At 39.9% G+C, this 16,167-nt stretch overlaps 1 protein-coding gene across 4 annotated transcripts in view; it reads left to right on the top strand.

Annotated features, from left to right (window-relative positions):
* The first annotated feature begins 7,742 nt into the window (after positions 1-7,742).
* The window catches only part of Rasal2 (RAS protein activator like 2), a 348,110-nt gene continuing 339,685 nt past the window's right edge, over positions 7,743-16,167 (top strand). For all 4 annotated transcript variants that reach the window (XM_076832457.2, XM_076832459.2, XM_076832455.2 and 1 more), the window contains exon 1: positions 7,743-8,361. In XM_076832457.2, the coding sequence (XP_076688572.1) occupies positions 8,160-8,361 (202 nt within the window). In that variant the 5' untranslated portion in view covers positions 7,743-8,159. The remainder of the gene's footprint in view (positions 8,362-16,167) is intronic.

Here is a 16,167-nt window from a genome sequence, read left to right as displayed (position 1 = left end):
AAACCTCAGTATCCCCATGTAAAGTACTTAATTTTTTTGTATCCAAACTGCTTCCAAATTTGACTTATGCCATAGCTTTGGTCTTTATCCAACTTCTTCCTACCAAGAACACAGTAGAATGAATGGCAGCCACCCAACCACTTGAGGCTTGCTGTCCTAAACTAAAACAGAGACCGAGAAATAGTTCCTTTAAAATATGGATCCCTTTTAGGGAGTAGGGCATATATTTCCTTTTATTGCATTAGATTCTACTTAAGACTCAGGATGAAGGATGCTATCTTGATGAGGGACAGACAAGGTTGAAAAGGGGAACATACTGAGCAATGAGCAACAGCTGAGAGCTACAAAGATAGGGCTGTGCTCATGTATAAATAGAAATGTTGCTGTTACCCTGATGAATCAGACCAGATGTTTCTCTGATGTCTCTGTTTGGTCCTTTGGTTTAAAAAAAAAAATATATAATTTTGCTAAAATTATATGTGGGGCCAGGAATATGGTGCAAATACTTTAAGCTTAAATAATATGTAACAGAATAAAATTATTGCAAAAACCCCGCTTCATCAAAAAGAAAGCTCCATTTAGAGAAGGACAGAAAAGGGTGGGATGGAATCAGTCATTTGGGGCTGATGCACTGAGATTCAGGAGAACTGAACTCTTCCTGTCACCAGTTATGTGACCTTGGGAAAGTCATGTCATTTTTCTGGGTCCAGGTATGTTTATCTACCTACTTTTGTTGATGGGGTTTCCGTTATTTTGCCCAGGCTGAACTTGACTTTGCAGGTTCAAGAGACTTTCCTCCCACCTCGGCCTCAAGTATCTGGGTCTATAGGAGCCGGTCCTGTTGCTAGGCAAGGGATATTTATTTTGAAAATGAAAGAGGGTCAGGAGAAAATGCAAGTTGTATAACTAGGTTCATTAAATGGATTTTTAAGTCTTTTGTGACACCACACTTCTATGAACGAAACCAGGTTTTATTTTTCCCTTTAGTATAAATTCTTCCTGGATTCTGGTTTTCTTTGAGGGTTTGAGATATGAAAGATGTGGTGGGAGATGAACATGAATAATGCAAGGTCTCTGCCCTCAAGAGACTAGTAGATATTAAGAGTTACACAGGGGGGCTGGGGATGTGGCTCAAGCCGTAGTGCGCTCGCCTGGCATGCGTGCGGCCTAGGTTCGATCCTCAGCACCACATAAAAATAAAGATGTTGTGTCCACTGCAAAACTAAAAAATATTAAAAAAAAAAGAGCTTATAGTGGGCTTAATCCCCCCCAAAAAAAGTTACACAGGGGGGGGGCTGGTTTGTGGCTCAGTGGTAGAGCACTCGCCTAGCATATGCGAGGCCCTGGGTTCGATCCTCAGCACCACATAAAATAAAATAAAGGTATTGTGTTCAACTATAACTAAAAAACATTAAAAAAAGCTACACAAGGAACTGTATTAAAAAATATACTGTGATTGATTCCAGAATTGGATGGGAACAAATGTTTGGGAACTTGGAGGAGGTTGAGGTCATTGCCAGCTTGGAAGATAGAGCATGACTTAATGAGGCCAACATCGTTCATTCCCCATTTAAAAAAAAAAAAAAAGGGGGGGGGTGTAAGAACAAGATGGGGATGCCCACTTTTACCCACTTCTATTCCACACAATCCTTGAAACCCATGCCAGAGCAATTAGACGAAAGAAATTAAAGGGAAATGAATAGGAAAGAGCTCAAACCAGCTCCATTTGCTGGGCAACATGATTCTATACTTAGAAGACCCAAAAAATTCTACCAGTAAACCTCTAGAACTCATAAATGAATTCAGTAAAATTGCAGGATACAAAATTAACACCCATAAATCAATTGCATTCTTATACTCCAATGATGAACCAGCTGAAGAGAAATTAGAGAAACTATTCCATTCACAATAGCCTTAAAAAACACTAGGAATCAGGCTAACAAGAGGTGAAGGATCTTGACAATGAAAACTACAGAACACTAAAGGAAGAAACTGAGGAAGACCTTAGATGGAAAGACCTCCCATGTTCTTTGATAGGCAGAACTAATATAGTCAAAATGGCCCTACTTCCAAAAGCATTATACAGATTCATTGCAATTCCCATCAAAATTCGAATGATGTTCTTCATAGACATAGAAAAAGCTGTCATAAAATTCACTTGGAAAAGAGGCCCAGAATAGCCAAAGCAATCCTTAGCGGAAAAAAATGTGGCAGGAGGCATCACACCCAATACCAGACCATAAATTATGGTACAGAGGTACAGGAACAAAAACAGTATGGTATTGGCAAAACAGACAAGAACACCAATGGAACAGTATAGAAGACAGACAAATCCACATAAAGACGGTTACCTCATACTAGATAAAGGAGCCATACATGTACATTGGAGAAAAGATAGTTTCTTTGACAAATGGTGATGGGGAAAACTGGAAATTCATATGCAAGAATTAAAGTTAACCCCTATCTCTCACGCTGCACAAAAATCAACTCAAAGTGTATCAAAGACCTAGCGATTAGACCAGAAACCCTGCTCATACTAGAAGAAAATACAGGCCCAACACTTCAATATTGCCTTAGGAACTGACTTCCTTAATAAGACTCCTGGGCTGGGGATGTGGCTCAAGCGGTAGTGTGCTCGCCAGGCATGCGTGCGGCCCGGGTTCTATCCTCAGCACCACATACAAAGATGTGTCCGCCAATAACTTAAAAAATATTTTTAAAATTCTTTAAAAAAGACTCCTAAAATGCAGAAGTAAAATTAGTGATCAATAATTGGGATGACATCAAATTAAAAGGCTTCTTCACAGCAAAGGAAAAGAGCATGAAGAACCTACAGAAAATCTTTGCCACCTGCGCCTCAGAGCATTACTTTACAGGATACACAAAGAACTCAAGAAACTTAACACCAAATAGAAAGCACATAACCCAATTAACAAGTGGGCAAAGGAACAGAACTGACTCTTCTCAAAAGAAGAAATATGGGACTAGGGAGGTAGCTCAGTGGTAGAGTGCTTTTTTGGCATGGTGAAGTTCTGGGTTCAATCCCCAAGTACCACAAAGAAAGAAAGAAGAAGAAAAAACTTAGTTGAAGAAATACAATGGTCACTAAACATAAAAAATGTCCAACATTTCTAGCAATTAGAGAACTGTAAATCAAAACTACCCTGAGATTTCATCTCACTTCAGTCAGAATGGCATCTATCAAGAACACAAGCAACAGGGTTGGGGTTGTGGCTCAGTGGTAGAACTCTTGTCTAGCACAAGTGAGGCAATGGGTTCAATCCTCAGTACCCCCCCCCACACACACAAAAAAAAAACAAAATAAAATTATTGTGTTCATCTATAACTAAACAGCTTTTTTAACAAAGAATACAAACAACAATACATGTTGGCAAGGATGTAAGGAAAAGGGTATGCTCATACACTGTTGGTGGGACTGCAAATTGGGGCAAACACTCTGGAAAGCAGTATTGATCAAAAAAACTAGGAATAGAACCACCATTTGACCCACTTATCCCACTCCTTGGCATATATTCAAAGGAGTTAAAATCGGCATGCTACAGAAACACAGCCACATCAATGTTTATAGCAGCTCAATTCACAATAGCTAAGCTATGGAACCAAACTAAATGTCTTTCAACAGATGAATGGATGAAGAATTTGTGGTATAGATACCCAGTGGAATATTACCCAGTCATAAAAAAGAATGACTTTGATGTTGACTAATAAATGGACAGATCTGGAGACTGGCTAAGTAAAATAAGTGAATCCTCCCAAATTAAAGGTTGAATATTTTTTATGTGGAGGCTAAACCATGATAAGGGGTCTGGGGAAGAAGAAAAGATCAGTATATCAGACAAAGGGGAATAAAGGGAAGGGAGAAGGGAAAGAAATAGGAAAGACGGTGGAATGAATCTGACATTATAATCACACCATTGTGTACATCCACAAGAATCGGGTCCTAATTAGAATAAAATTACACATGCATATTTATATTTCAAAACAGATTCTGTTTTGAAATATAAATATAAAAGAATTTTTGAAAAATGACTTGATGGAGGGCATTAGAATTTGGGGTCAGAAACAACTGGGCAGTGGCAAGGCACAGGGAGAGTGCTGGGTATATTAGAGGAACAGTAAGCTGTTTCAGTGGGCTGAACATGTGGGGAAGAGTGAAGTACCAATGGTGGTGAAGAACATTTGGGAGGCCCTTTAAAGCTTAGAATGGTATATATTTTACTTAGGAGGCAACAGGGAGCAGAGCAGTTTTGTTGGTTTTGAGATGTGACCTGGTCTGAACTGGGCTTTAGAATAATTCACCTAGAACAGAATGTAGGATAAACTGGAGGGGGAAAATCCTCAGGGGAAAGGGGACGGCCAAAAAAGTAATGCAATAGTCCTGACCAGCCTAGCTCAGATCTGGTTAGCTTTTATCAGGAGGAATGGAAAACAGGGTTGGATTTATGGAAACTAGGGTAGAGAAGAGGATTCACAGGTAACTCCATGTTTTAGTAAGTCTGAGGAACAAACTACTAGTTCCATTAGTCTAAAGTCCAGGAAGCATATCTTGGTGGTGTTCAATATTTACAAACTCGGAATTGAACCTCAGCCCTGTGGATGGGGATGGAGATGGGTATCTCAAAATCCATTATCCAAGTGAGAGCTGTCACCATAGAAAAGCATAGATCACCAGGGAATTAGAGAGTGAGATAGGTAGAAGACCAAATAGAATCTTGGGTGAATTTCTAAAGTCTTCCATTATGGTCAACATTATAGTACATAATTGAGAGTGCTACCTTATTGTGTTTAAGGGGAAATGGAATATAGAAAGGGAGGGCTGGTGAACCATAATTTTAAGTTGCATTACTGTTTGGGGGAAGCTGTTGAGAGGTGGTGCCTACATAGTCCAGGAGGGACTGGCTATAAGAAACTAGCTAACAGTAATTTTGATGAGGGGAACCATTTGTGTTTCCTGACAAGTGATAAGAAAAAAAACTGGACAAGTTACTGGCCCTTGTGTCGTGACGGTCACGATTCCAAATGCTCATTTCTCATTAACATTAGAAATGTGTACTTAGAATCAATGGCCTCTTTCTTTTGGATCTTAGACTGTTGCCACCTTTTGCATTTTAGACCTCTAATTACAAAATTATTTTCTCTCCTCCATAGTGTCCCCATTTTCAGTTTCCACTTCGCTTGGGTTTTGGATTCAATTCCTAGGGATATGAGTTCCAATGACAATAAACAAGGAAGTCACCTCTGAGAGGTGTCTAATGACTTCTAGGAAGAAGGGGAAGAGAGTAGGCAGGGAAATGGGACTTCAGCTCTTTTGGACAGTTTGCAATCTACAACATAAATCCTTGGCTGATAAAGTCTTGGTTTATCTTCACATTAAAATCTGGATTATGTCAGGGAGATACCACTGGTATAAAAGTCCAAGTAGGATTTACTGCCTACTAGCAATGAAAACTGGTTTATAATTTTTAATATATTTAATAATTTGCAAAAATAATACTCTTTACTCTTTCCAAATGTCAGAACTCCACCTGCTAAAGAAAAACACTTAAGTAATCTGTTAATTAATGAATTAAAATTAGGAGTCTAGAGTTTCAGTCTTAGTGTGCTAACAACTATGTTTCGGTACTTTAATAGAATTTTATGCATCAATTTTTTTCATTGGTGGAAGGGTGATTTAAAAATGACTGGTTCTGGGGCTAGGGTTGTGGCTAAGTGGCAGAGTGCTTGCCTAGCATGAGTGAGGCACTGGGTTTCATCCTCAGCAGCACATATAAATAAATTAAAAAAAAAAGTCTTAAAAAGATGGGTTCAGCTTATCTCACAGAATTATTATTCAGGTTGTGGAAAGTGTTTTCTTTTTTGGGTTATGAACACTTGATAAAAATTTGGGTAAATAAGTTTCTTACATTAACTAATAGAGCTACTTAAATTTGTACATCTGATGCCCATTATTCACTTATTCTGATTTGTTACCATGACATAGGCAGTAATTTAGTATAAACAGAAATGCTCTAGCTCTGCTCAGTGCTGAGCCCTGTAACTTTCTGCCTTCAAAATCTTTCCCTATCCATAAAGTATATATGGTGGTTTAGACTTGCAAGACTGACTATGCAGTCAGATAATAAGCAAGCAAGGTTCTGAATATTGAAAAAGATCCTCCCAATATATTGCCAAGCAACAGATGAACAGGCTTAATCACAAAGGGTTCTTGAACAAAGTTTGAAGTAATTGGCATCATGGAGACATTGTAGATTTATTTGACTGGTTGATTTGCCAGGTAACCTGGCTGTTCCTGTTTCCTAACCTGTTAAATAAGACAGGATGAGATTATTTCTAAGATCACTTCTTGCTTTTACTCAAGAGAACTGCAAAATGCACGCTCATAACTCAATAAATCCAGGATACCATGAAACCAGAAAACTAAAATGTCACCTTGAATAACAGTTTCATTGTGCAAAGTAGGGAGAAATGGGGTAGAGAGGCACATTGATAAAAGTCCCCAAAAGGTGTACTTAAAAAAGGGAAATATGCATCTATTAAAAACAAACAAACTAAAAAACTGTTCCAGGGCTGGGGATGTGGCTCAAGCGGTAGCGCGCTGGCATGCGTGCGGCCCGGGTTCGATCCTCAGCACCACATACAAAGATGTTGTGTCCGCCAAGAACTAAATTGTTATTAAAATTCTTAAAAAAAAAAAAAAAAAAAAAAAGTTCCATTTTTAAGCAAAATTATTACCATTGTTTGCCTGTAATCTTAAACCTAAACTGGTGAATCCAGCTTTGGGTATAAAAGTAAAGTCAAGGCCTACGAAAAGTACAAAAATAGAACACAAGTGACATCATTAGAGGGGAAAAAAGCCAACATATTGCACAAAGATCAAAGGCAAAAAAGAGGCATGTTTGGTTAATACTGGGCTTTTGAGCATTTCATGTGCTTGCGGGGCCCGTCCATCCGTCCACACCACACTTCTTAACCACTGCGATTCTAAACCGATGACAAGTCCAGCTTCGGCGCGGACAGGGCGCAGGACGCAGATCCTGTACAGAACCCGCAATCCCAGATCCGCTGCCAACTCTCCTTTCTGGGAAGGACGTAGGCGTTTCCTTTAGGGTGACTGTAAAGTAAAGCAGTTCCTTCCATCTCTCCACCAGTAAGAAATGAATGTTGTTCTAGAAAAACAAACGGGAATGGAGGGAGAAGAAAGAGGAGCGCCTCCTTTTTTTTTCAAATTTCCCGCACCCCCTTCCTCCCCGCCTCCCCACACAATCTCTGCTTTGAGCCGCAGCTCGGGAGACTGGGACCACGCCGTACCACAAGGTCTGGGAGACTGTATTTGGAAAGTAGGCGGGCCCGGCCAGATGAATAATTCGGTGCCCGATTTTTCCTGCCTTCGGTGGCAGTTCCTCCTCCGCTTCGTTACTCGACTGCACACGCGGCCCGGCTCTCGGCCCTCGATTGCTCCGGCCTATCACCCTGGGATGCCGCCTGCCGCCGCCGCCACCGCCGCGGCTGCCGGGCTTGTGGAGATCCTCAGCCGAGCGGGAGCCTGAGCTGGAGCCGCGGCCCAAGCCGTAGGCTGAGAGTTGGGGGGCGGGCCGGCTCCTTCCGGAGCGGGGAGCTGTGGACTGGCGGGCGAGAGCCCGGGGCCACCGCCCCCCTCAGGCTGAGGGAGCGGGCGCTCGGAGCCCCTGAGGCGGCAGCGGCGGGAGCCGGTCAGAGGGGGCGGCCCCTGGCGGCGACGCCCCCGAGCCCAGCCCTGCCCGGCCCCGCCGCATCCTCAGCCCGAGCCTGGTCTGACCGCGGGAGACGCCCGCGGGGACTGGGAAGGGCGGCTCTGAGGGGGCGGCCGGGCGAACCTCCGCGCCCGAGGTCTTCCACGTCCGCGCCCCGAGCGACCCACACCTGAGTGCGGACCCACCCCGGCCGACCACGCCGGACCCGCCTCCCGGCCCGAGTCCCTCCCTCCGGCTGCAGGTGGGCCGCTGCGCCCCGGCCGCGGGCAGTGGGCGGCGGGGAAGGAGGCGAGCGGCGTTCGCGCCGGCTGTCGCCGGGTCCCAGCCGCTGCCGCGCCGTCCTCCCTGCGCGCGGACAGGGCGCGGAGCCGCTCCAGCGCGGCCACCGCCTCGTCCCTCCGGGGCACCATGGAGCTCTCTCCGTCGTCCGGAGGAGCCGCGGAGGCGCTGTCCTGGCCGGAGATGTTCCCGGGGCTGGAGTCCGACTCGCCGCTGCCCCCGGAGGATCTGGACGCGGTGGTCCCAGTCAGCGGGGCTATGGCCGGTGGCATGTTGGATCGGATCCTCCTGGAGTCCGTGTGCCAACAGCAGAGCTGGGTCCGGGTGTACGGTAAGGACCCCAGGCCGCCTCTGAGGCTGGTGTTTCTTGCCTTTGCCTGAGCTTAATTTTCGTCCCCCAAGTCCCCCAAGTCCCCCAAGTCAGCCCCTCGGCATCCCTTTTTGTTCTGGGGGTGGGCTCCTGACTAGTTTCTCGGATTACCACCTGGCCACAGACGTGACCCAGTACCATCTTTGGACCTCTTCAGGCTCCCTCAGTGAGTTTGAGGAGTTGAGTTTTCCAGACGTAATTTTCAGGTGATTTCTTCAAGGGAACTGCATATAGGTTTGGAAGAAGCCATGAGACCAACTGAACCGGGTTTCATCTCTTGTTAAGTGAGGCAGGACTGGAAATGAAGACATGAAAACGCATAGTAGACGATAAGCTAACAAATGAAATAATAAAACCGGTACTAAACGCCAGATTATTTGGAGGGAACAGATTTGTCTATAACCCTTTCTGAACCTCACACTTCAAAGGCAGCCACTTATTTCAATGTGCGTGGATCACTTCAGACTGCACTGTTTCTAGTTTTCACTGTGAAGTGACTGGGTTGCCACTCAGCAGGTTAAAAGTGATGAACATACTAAAACTTTTCCTTTCTGGACACCTAGTAACCGCCTTTTTAATTAAAACGGTGATGAGACTCTATTAGGGTGAGGCTTGCGGCAGCATTAAAACCATGCTGGTTTTGAAAACTCGTAGCCCAAGAACTTATAGTCTGGCATCATGGTTTAGTTGTAGCTTTCCAAAATATTGAAATGGCAAGATGTTTATCACTTAGCTCACATGATCATAAAAGACATTAGTAATGTAGCTGAGTATAAAATGGCAAATTTGAAGCACCTGGGATCAAACACAACATTGAGATACTATTATGCAGTTAGCCTGTAGAGATCAAGTATATTATGTCTTTTTTTTTTCCCTTTCCATCCCTCTGAACACGGTATATCTTTATTCTTTTGAGTGACCACACCTTTAGAAGTTGTTCTTCTGGATTTCGGTTGATTTCAAGACTTCATGACTATCACTATTAGATCTCAGAACTAAGAGTCTAGGCATCTGAATTCTTGACTCAGTGCTACCACTGAGTGCTAAGTGACTTGGGGCAGAATAAGTCATCTCTTTAGCCTCTGATTCCTAATCTATAAAATGAGTAGACTGTATTAAATGATCTCTAGTGACCCTTTGAATCACAAATATCAGCAAATCTTCTCATAGCCAGTTCTTAGAAATTTGTATATGTACCACTTCATATTTTGCTGGGTTTTTTTGGGTGTTTCTCAATATTACTGTATTTACCTGGAATAATTATGGCAAAAGTGGGAGATGATGCAAGGTTACCCAGTTCATTCTCATAAATTAGATTAAAAACTTCCCCTGATTTTTTTCAACTGTCTGCCAATCCTATTTAGCTGATTGCTTATAACCAAAGGTTGAGAATCTGAAAATGAATATGAATCAGAGTATATTGTAGTTAGCAGCATTTTTCTATGTTCCTTCCTATTCTTGTACACTTCTTTGGCATACTGTCTTTTAGATGATATTATGGTAAGAATATGGGATAATCAGTGTTTCAGGACTTTCTAGACCTCACAGTAACTATCATATCTTTGCATGTAACTCATGTTTTTGAAGTTGGTCTTAGGGTGTGTGTGTGCGCGCGCGCACGTGCATACATAATGCATATTTATCTACACATACATACCCCTAATGTATTTTAAAGAACTCCAGAGATTGGGATCCTAACCTGTCTCATACATCTGGGGGTTAAAAGTCCACTTAGCAACCTCACACCTAGTACTTGGTATATACATGCTCAGATTCACACATAAGCATATATGTACAGTGCATTCTGTGCCAACTTGCAGAATTTCCATTGCATTGTTACTTTTTTCCTACCATCTCCATCAATTAACCAAAAGTTGTTTTTATTTACTGTTTACTATAGCTATTTTCCTTCCTCTAAGGCAGCTCATCCTGGAAACTACTTTGTTGTCTTTAGTTTGTAAATATTCCAAAGTTATACGAATGACTCTTGTCTGTGTTCTTAGCTAGTTTTTAAGTTGTCCATTATATGATTCTTTTGCACAATCTTGAAGTAGAAATAATAAATGTGAAATCAATTTGGGGAAAACTAGTTTATTTTTCTTGTTTTGTTTGTTCAAAACCCTGTACTAGATTACCTTTTATCTTTTGGTTTATTTCAAAAGTTTCTGTTCTCTCTATTTCTCTATATTCATGTGCCTGTATCATGCTGCTTTATTACTGAGGTTTTGTATTATGAAAAAATAATTTGTTAATGATTACTTAATGTCACTTATTTAACTGTCATTCTCATTCAGAAATTAACATTTTCTTTTAATTTTTGTGTTGACAGTTTACTGATTGTGTTTGTGTGCAAGTCTTTGAACTAAACCTCTAACTTCCTTACACTGAATTACTACTAAAATAGCCAGTTTCTTTTTTTTTTTTTTTTTTTTTGTGTGTGTGTGTGTGTGTGTGTGTGTGTGTGAGCGGTACCAGGGATTGAACTCGGGGGCACTCAACCACTGAGCTACATTCCTAGCCCTGTTTTGTGTTTTATTTAGAGACTGGGTCTCACTGAGTTGCTTAGTACTTTGCTTTTTGCTGAAACTGGTTTTGAATTTGTGATCCTCCTGCCTCAGCCTCCCAAGCCACTGGGATTATAGGTGTGCGCCAAAGCACCCGGCCAGGTTGGTTTTTAAGATGGGGTATAATAAGGAGTCATATTAATTGCTGCTGGCTATACCTCATATCCTCTGCAATATACTTCTTGTTGAAAGTTTTATTCAACAAAACCTCCCCAAGGATATCCTAATAGAAACTTTGAGTAACAATATTCTTAGTTTGCCTCACAAAATTTGAAGACTAGGCATTTTTCACTTTAGTGTTGATAGGTTTGGCTCTTTGGTTGATAATATATCCAGAACTTTGTATTGCCATGATTTGGAAAACTACTTTGGAATATGTTCAGAACTTTCTAATAGCTATATCTATATTTAGAACACAAATGGATGCTCATCTTTGACACATGGTTAAGAGAAAATATGCTATACTGTCCTTCATTTTCCTTTATTTGTAAAATGTTTCATGAGAATGAATTGTGCCCATGCCCTGCAAGACTACAAAATTTTTGACATCAGAGTGTCTTGTTTATCTTGCCACCTCCTTCATTGTCACCATGTCTAGCAGGTTTGAGCCTTGTTCAAAGTAGTTACATCAATATCTGTTGAATGTTGATCCATCTGTCTCTTGACCATTTTGACCTCAACCTGACCTTTCTTAAAATTTTTATTTTTTGTGGCACTAGGGATTGAACCCAGGGGTGTTCTACCCTGAGCTACATCCCAGTCCTTTTTATTTACTTATTTTAATTTTGCCACAGGAGTTGCTAAATTGCTCAGGCTGTTCTCCAACTTGTGATCCTCCTGCACCACTCTTGGGAGTTGTCGGGATCATAGGCGTATGCTGCTGCACCTCACTAACCTGACTGATCTTATGGGTGGTAGAGTAGCTTAAACAAAGGCATGCCACAAACAGCTAAATATGGATGCAGAATCCAAGAGCATCAAATGCAGAACATTTTTCAGATATTTATAGCCTCAAAGCAAAGTCAATTGGCTGAAAAAGCTCAGCAGCCTAGCAAAAGGAAACGGGAGCGGCAAAGCCAGCCTCACTGTCTGTGCTTTCTGGTAAACAATGGGAACATTAAAATTAACTACTTTACCATGAATGGATGGCGAGTGTTGGACATTCTTTGGGGAGAAATTTAAGACACTTTCTCTAAAACTGATTTCAGTGGAGCTCTGCACTCATCAGTATAAAAAATCTCCAAGTAAGTTAACAGGCTCTTGAAGAATTAGAGGGCAAGTTACAATAAAGTTAGTACAATAAAGGTCAATAAGAAATTTTGTACTCCTTAATCTTACTAGGACTTAAGTATCTAATATAATAACATCAACATTATTAAGCTTGTGTGCATCCATTGTTTTTTTGATGGCAAAGGAACCTGTTGGAAGGTTTCTAAAGGCTTGTTTCAGCAAATACAAGAAAAAAAAATTAACCATACTTCATAAGATATCATAATTCCAGAAATGTGACAGTAGGAATCTGGTTAAGAATTTTCTCTTGACCTTTATATGAGCAGATGGAATGAAAGTCTTACCTGGTTGTAATGCATAGGGCTTATGCTCCAGAAAATCGGACAAAGGATGATATATATAAAATATATTGCATTTCTAGAGAATGTTTCCTTTTTTATTTAAAATATCATATTCAGTTACAAGTCCAAGAAGTTCCCCCCCACTTTGGAGGGGGCAGTATGAATTAGAGCTGACTAACTTGTCTTACACAGAATGTTTTTAGTTGGACACAATACCTTTTATTTTATTTTTTACATGGTGCTGAGGATCGAACCCAGCCCTTGCACATGTTAGGCAAGCGCTCTACTGTTGAGGCATAACCCCAGCCCCCCAGAATGTTCTTAATATAATTAACTTTGAGTGCTTCACTAAGAATATTCATTCTTACATGTCTTAATTGTGCACCCAGTTTTGTAATGTATAGATAAATAAAATTGTTACTTTAAAAATTTTTGACAGTGTCTTGTCTTCATTGTCACCATGTCAACCAAGACAAAGTTTCATGTGCTTTAGCTAATCGATTGATAGAAGAAAATCAGTGAATATGTATCAGATATAACCCCCAAAACATTCCTATTTAAATATTTTAATTCCTCAATGTTAGCCTTTACAAATTAACTGAACCTTTACAAATGAGTAATATTTTAGAAGTTTATGAAATCTTAAAACTTGAGTGCAGTACTTAGGATGTAGCATAAGCTTTGAATGTTGATACATTAGCTGCCTAAGATTTCCAAATACATTTTATATGCATAAAGAGTTCTTCTTTGAAATCAGAACTTTCAAGAATGCCTAGGCATATAATATTCATTTTAAATTATTTTAAGTTTGATTAGCTTCATTTTTCTTCCTTTGTGAGAACTAGAATGTCTCATTTACATTGTGTGTTCTATTAATGTTTGTAGGTAATGGATAATTTCTCTCATAAAATCTTAGTATATTTTTATCTTCTGTCATGTTGGTTTATTACTGCTCAATTTTTAAGGAATATTTTTCACTGATTTGAATTACACATCCATAATCCCTTTTCCAAAACCATTTGGACTTGAGTGAGTATTAAATGTTTTTTCTTTTTCTTTCTTTTTTTTTTTTTTTTAAAGAGAAGGAATATATACAAGTAACATAAACCCCCCTAGTGGTGTCTGGAGCAACAGCCAGGAATCATTTGTTAATAGGTCTGCAATTATACAAATGAATACTTACATTAAGTGGTATAAAGACTATAAATAGCTTTGTCAGTGCAGGTCAGATATTGGTGCCAGAGAAGTTGTGAAAAATGCTTTGGGTTTCTCAAAACTGAATGCACACATTAAAAAAAGATGTATAGTTGTGTCCTATTATGTTGAATGAAATTTCTGATTTTTTTCCAAGGAAAAGGAATGACAAAGTTAGGTTTCACAGAGATAAAAATAGTGTCAAGGCAGTGGTTTCTGATGCTTTGTTTTTATTGGAAAGAAGGAGGTAAGTTGAAGCAGAGTTTATATAATTGTTCTTTGCAGTTGGTCTCTTCAGTAGCACCAAGTGATTTGATCATCTTTTAAGTAGGTGAACCACAAAAAAGCCTTCAACTAATGACTGAGTTAATCCAGAAAAAACTTAGCTGTTTTCTCCCTTGTCCCTCCCTTTGGAAGAACTTTTAAGTAACTAGAGAGGTGTTTGGTCTTGTTAACCAGGAGGAGGAGTTTGAAGTATGCTGAAGGCACTACTGAAATTACTTCACCCTGCCTTGGCAGAGGGCTAATTGCTCTGTGATGTTTGTGAAAACACCTTTCTTCCCAAGGGCTATCAAGTACTTCTCAAGACCAGTAGGTAGAGAACTCTATGAATGTAGTCTACTTTTTGGTGAGAAGGCAGCCATGAAGAAGTATATGATAAGCAAATAAGAAGGAAAAGGGAAATCCTGAGACTCAGTCTAGTTAGTGTTTAAAAAAAAAAAAAAGCTTGAAGACAAACTCCTGTATCATAGTCTAGCAAATGAACTTTTATGTTATCTTCCTTGTCTTTTACAGTGTGTTCAGGTATTAGGAGACTTGAGTTTTACCCTTCCTTACCAGTGTTAGTTTTCTTTTGTTTTCAAGGGTTTGATTTAGATCCTGATTGGATTTTTTATTTCTTCATAAATTGCCTTCGACACTGCCCTAGTTCTGTTCACATTGTGTCACCTTCAGTAGGCTTTCTGAGTAGGTTTCTCTGGTCTGAGCATTTAGTAATACTTGGCAGATTCTGATTTGGAGAGTGAAATTTTGGAGAGGAAAATATTTAACATAAGGCAAGAAAACAAAATTCAAAATGATAATGCAAAAAAAATTAAACTTTAAAGTCAGTAGTCCTAAATATTTTTTGAAGCAGTCCTTTATATTGCTTCATTTAAAAAAACTGGCTCTTGAAATTTAGCTTTTTCCCCAAAATTGGAGATAAAATTCAGTATGTCAGGATTAGAACTCTTAACCTCAGATTCTTTAGCCTCCTGATTTAGCTTGTAGATCTTACTGCTCTCCCTTAGGGAGATGCCTATCAAGGCTAAGGGTCAGGAAAACTTGACAGTGAGAAATACCAGATTGTTAGTTTCAGTCTTTAAGGGAAATGCTGGAAGTACCATTACCTAGGTAACAAAAAACAAAAAGAACAAAACATTCACAAAGTAGGAGGATGAGAATTATCTCATAGTGACCCTTAAGAGAGAGACCAGAAGACAGATTAGATATTTTTCATCTGTTTTTTTCCTAAGTTCTTTAGCCATAAATTCTTTATGCTGTGATTGAAAGTGAAGTTTTAAGGAAATTTAAGTGAATCGTGTGTGATGCTTTGAACCCTGGATAAAACCTAATAGCATTTTTGCCATTCCCTTTAATATCTTTTTTAAACACTTTTAGTTGTAGATGGACACAATACCTTTTATTATATGTGGTGCTGAGGATTGAACACAGTGCCTCAGATGTGCTAGGCAAGTGCTTTACCACTGAGCCACAACTCCAGCCCTGCTTTAATTTCTAATCTCCATGATTCATATCATTAAAATTTAATAGTTTTTCTAATTATTCATATAATCCCTGTTTAATGTAAATAAATTAATGAAAATCCAAATAAACTTAAAATCACTAATTCTACCTCTCAGAGATAACTGTTCTTTGTTATTTCTTTCTGTGTACATATTTGATATATCATGCTGCACATATTTTATATCCTGCTTTTCTGTTAAAATAAAAGTATATTTGAAAAAGATGTTTTTTTAAAATAGGTAATGCATTTCTTTGTCTCAAGATTTAAAAATGTATGACCTTTAATACTTTCTAAAAAAATTTTTTAGTTGTTGGACATAGTACCTTCATTTTTATGTCGTGCTGAGGATTGAACCCAGTGCCTGACACATGCTAGGCAAGCACTCTACCCCTGAGCTACAGCCCAGCCCTATTAAAGGATATGATGAGATGTCTCTCTGTCTTCCGGCCCCCCACCTCATGTTTGCTATCTGGTAGGCTCATTGTTCCTTCCACACGATAAATAATTTGAAAAACAAATGGATAGCTAGATAGCTAGATGCCATAACTATGCCATAACTGGGAGCAAAGCTTAAAAAAATGCAGGGTTATGTTTTTGTGAGGTTAATGAAATGACTGGAGTCAATTGGCTAGGAGTTCTGGGTGTCAGGAGA

The sequence above is a fragment of the Callospermophilus lateralis genome, chromosome 13 (genome assembly GCF_048772815.1).
Source record: "Callospermophilus lateralis isolate mCalLat2 chromosome 13, mCalLat2.hap1, whole genome shotgun sequence".
Lineage (NCBI taxonomy): Eukaryota > Metazoa > Chordata > Mammalia > Rodentia > Sciuridae > Callospermophilus > Callospermophilus lateralis.
This window is presented reverse-complemented; position numbering and strand designations above follow the sequence as displayed.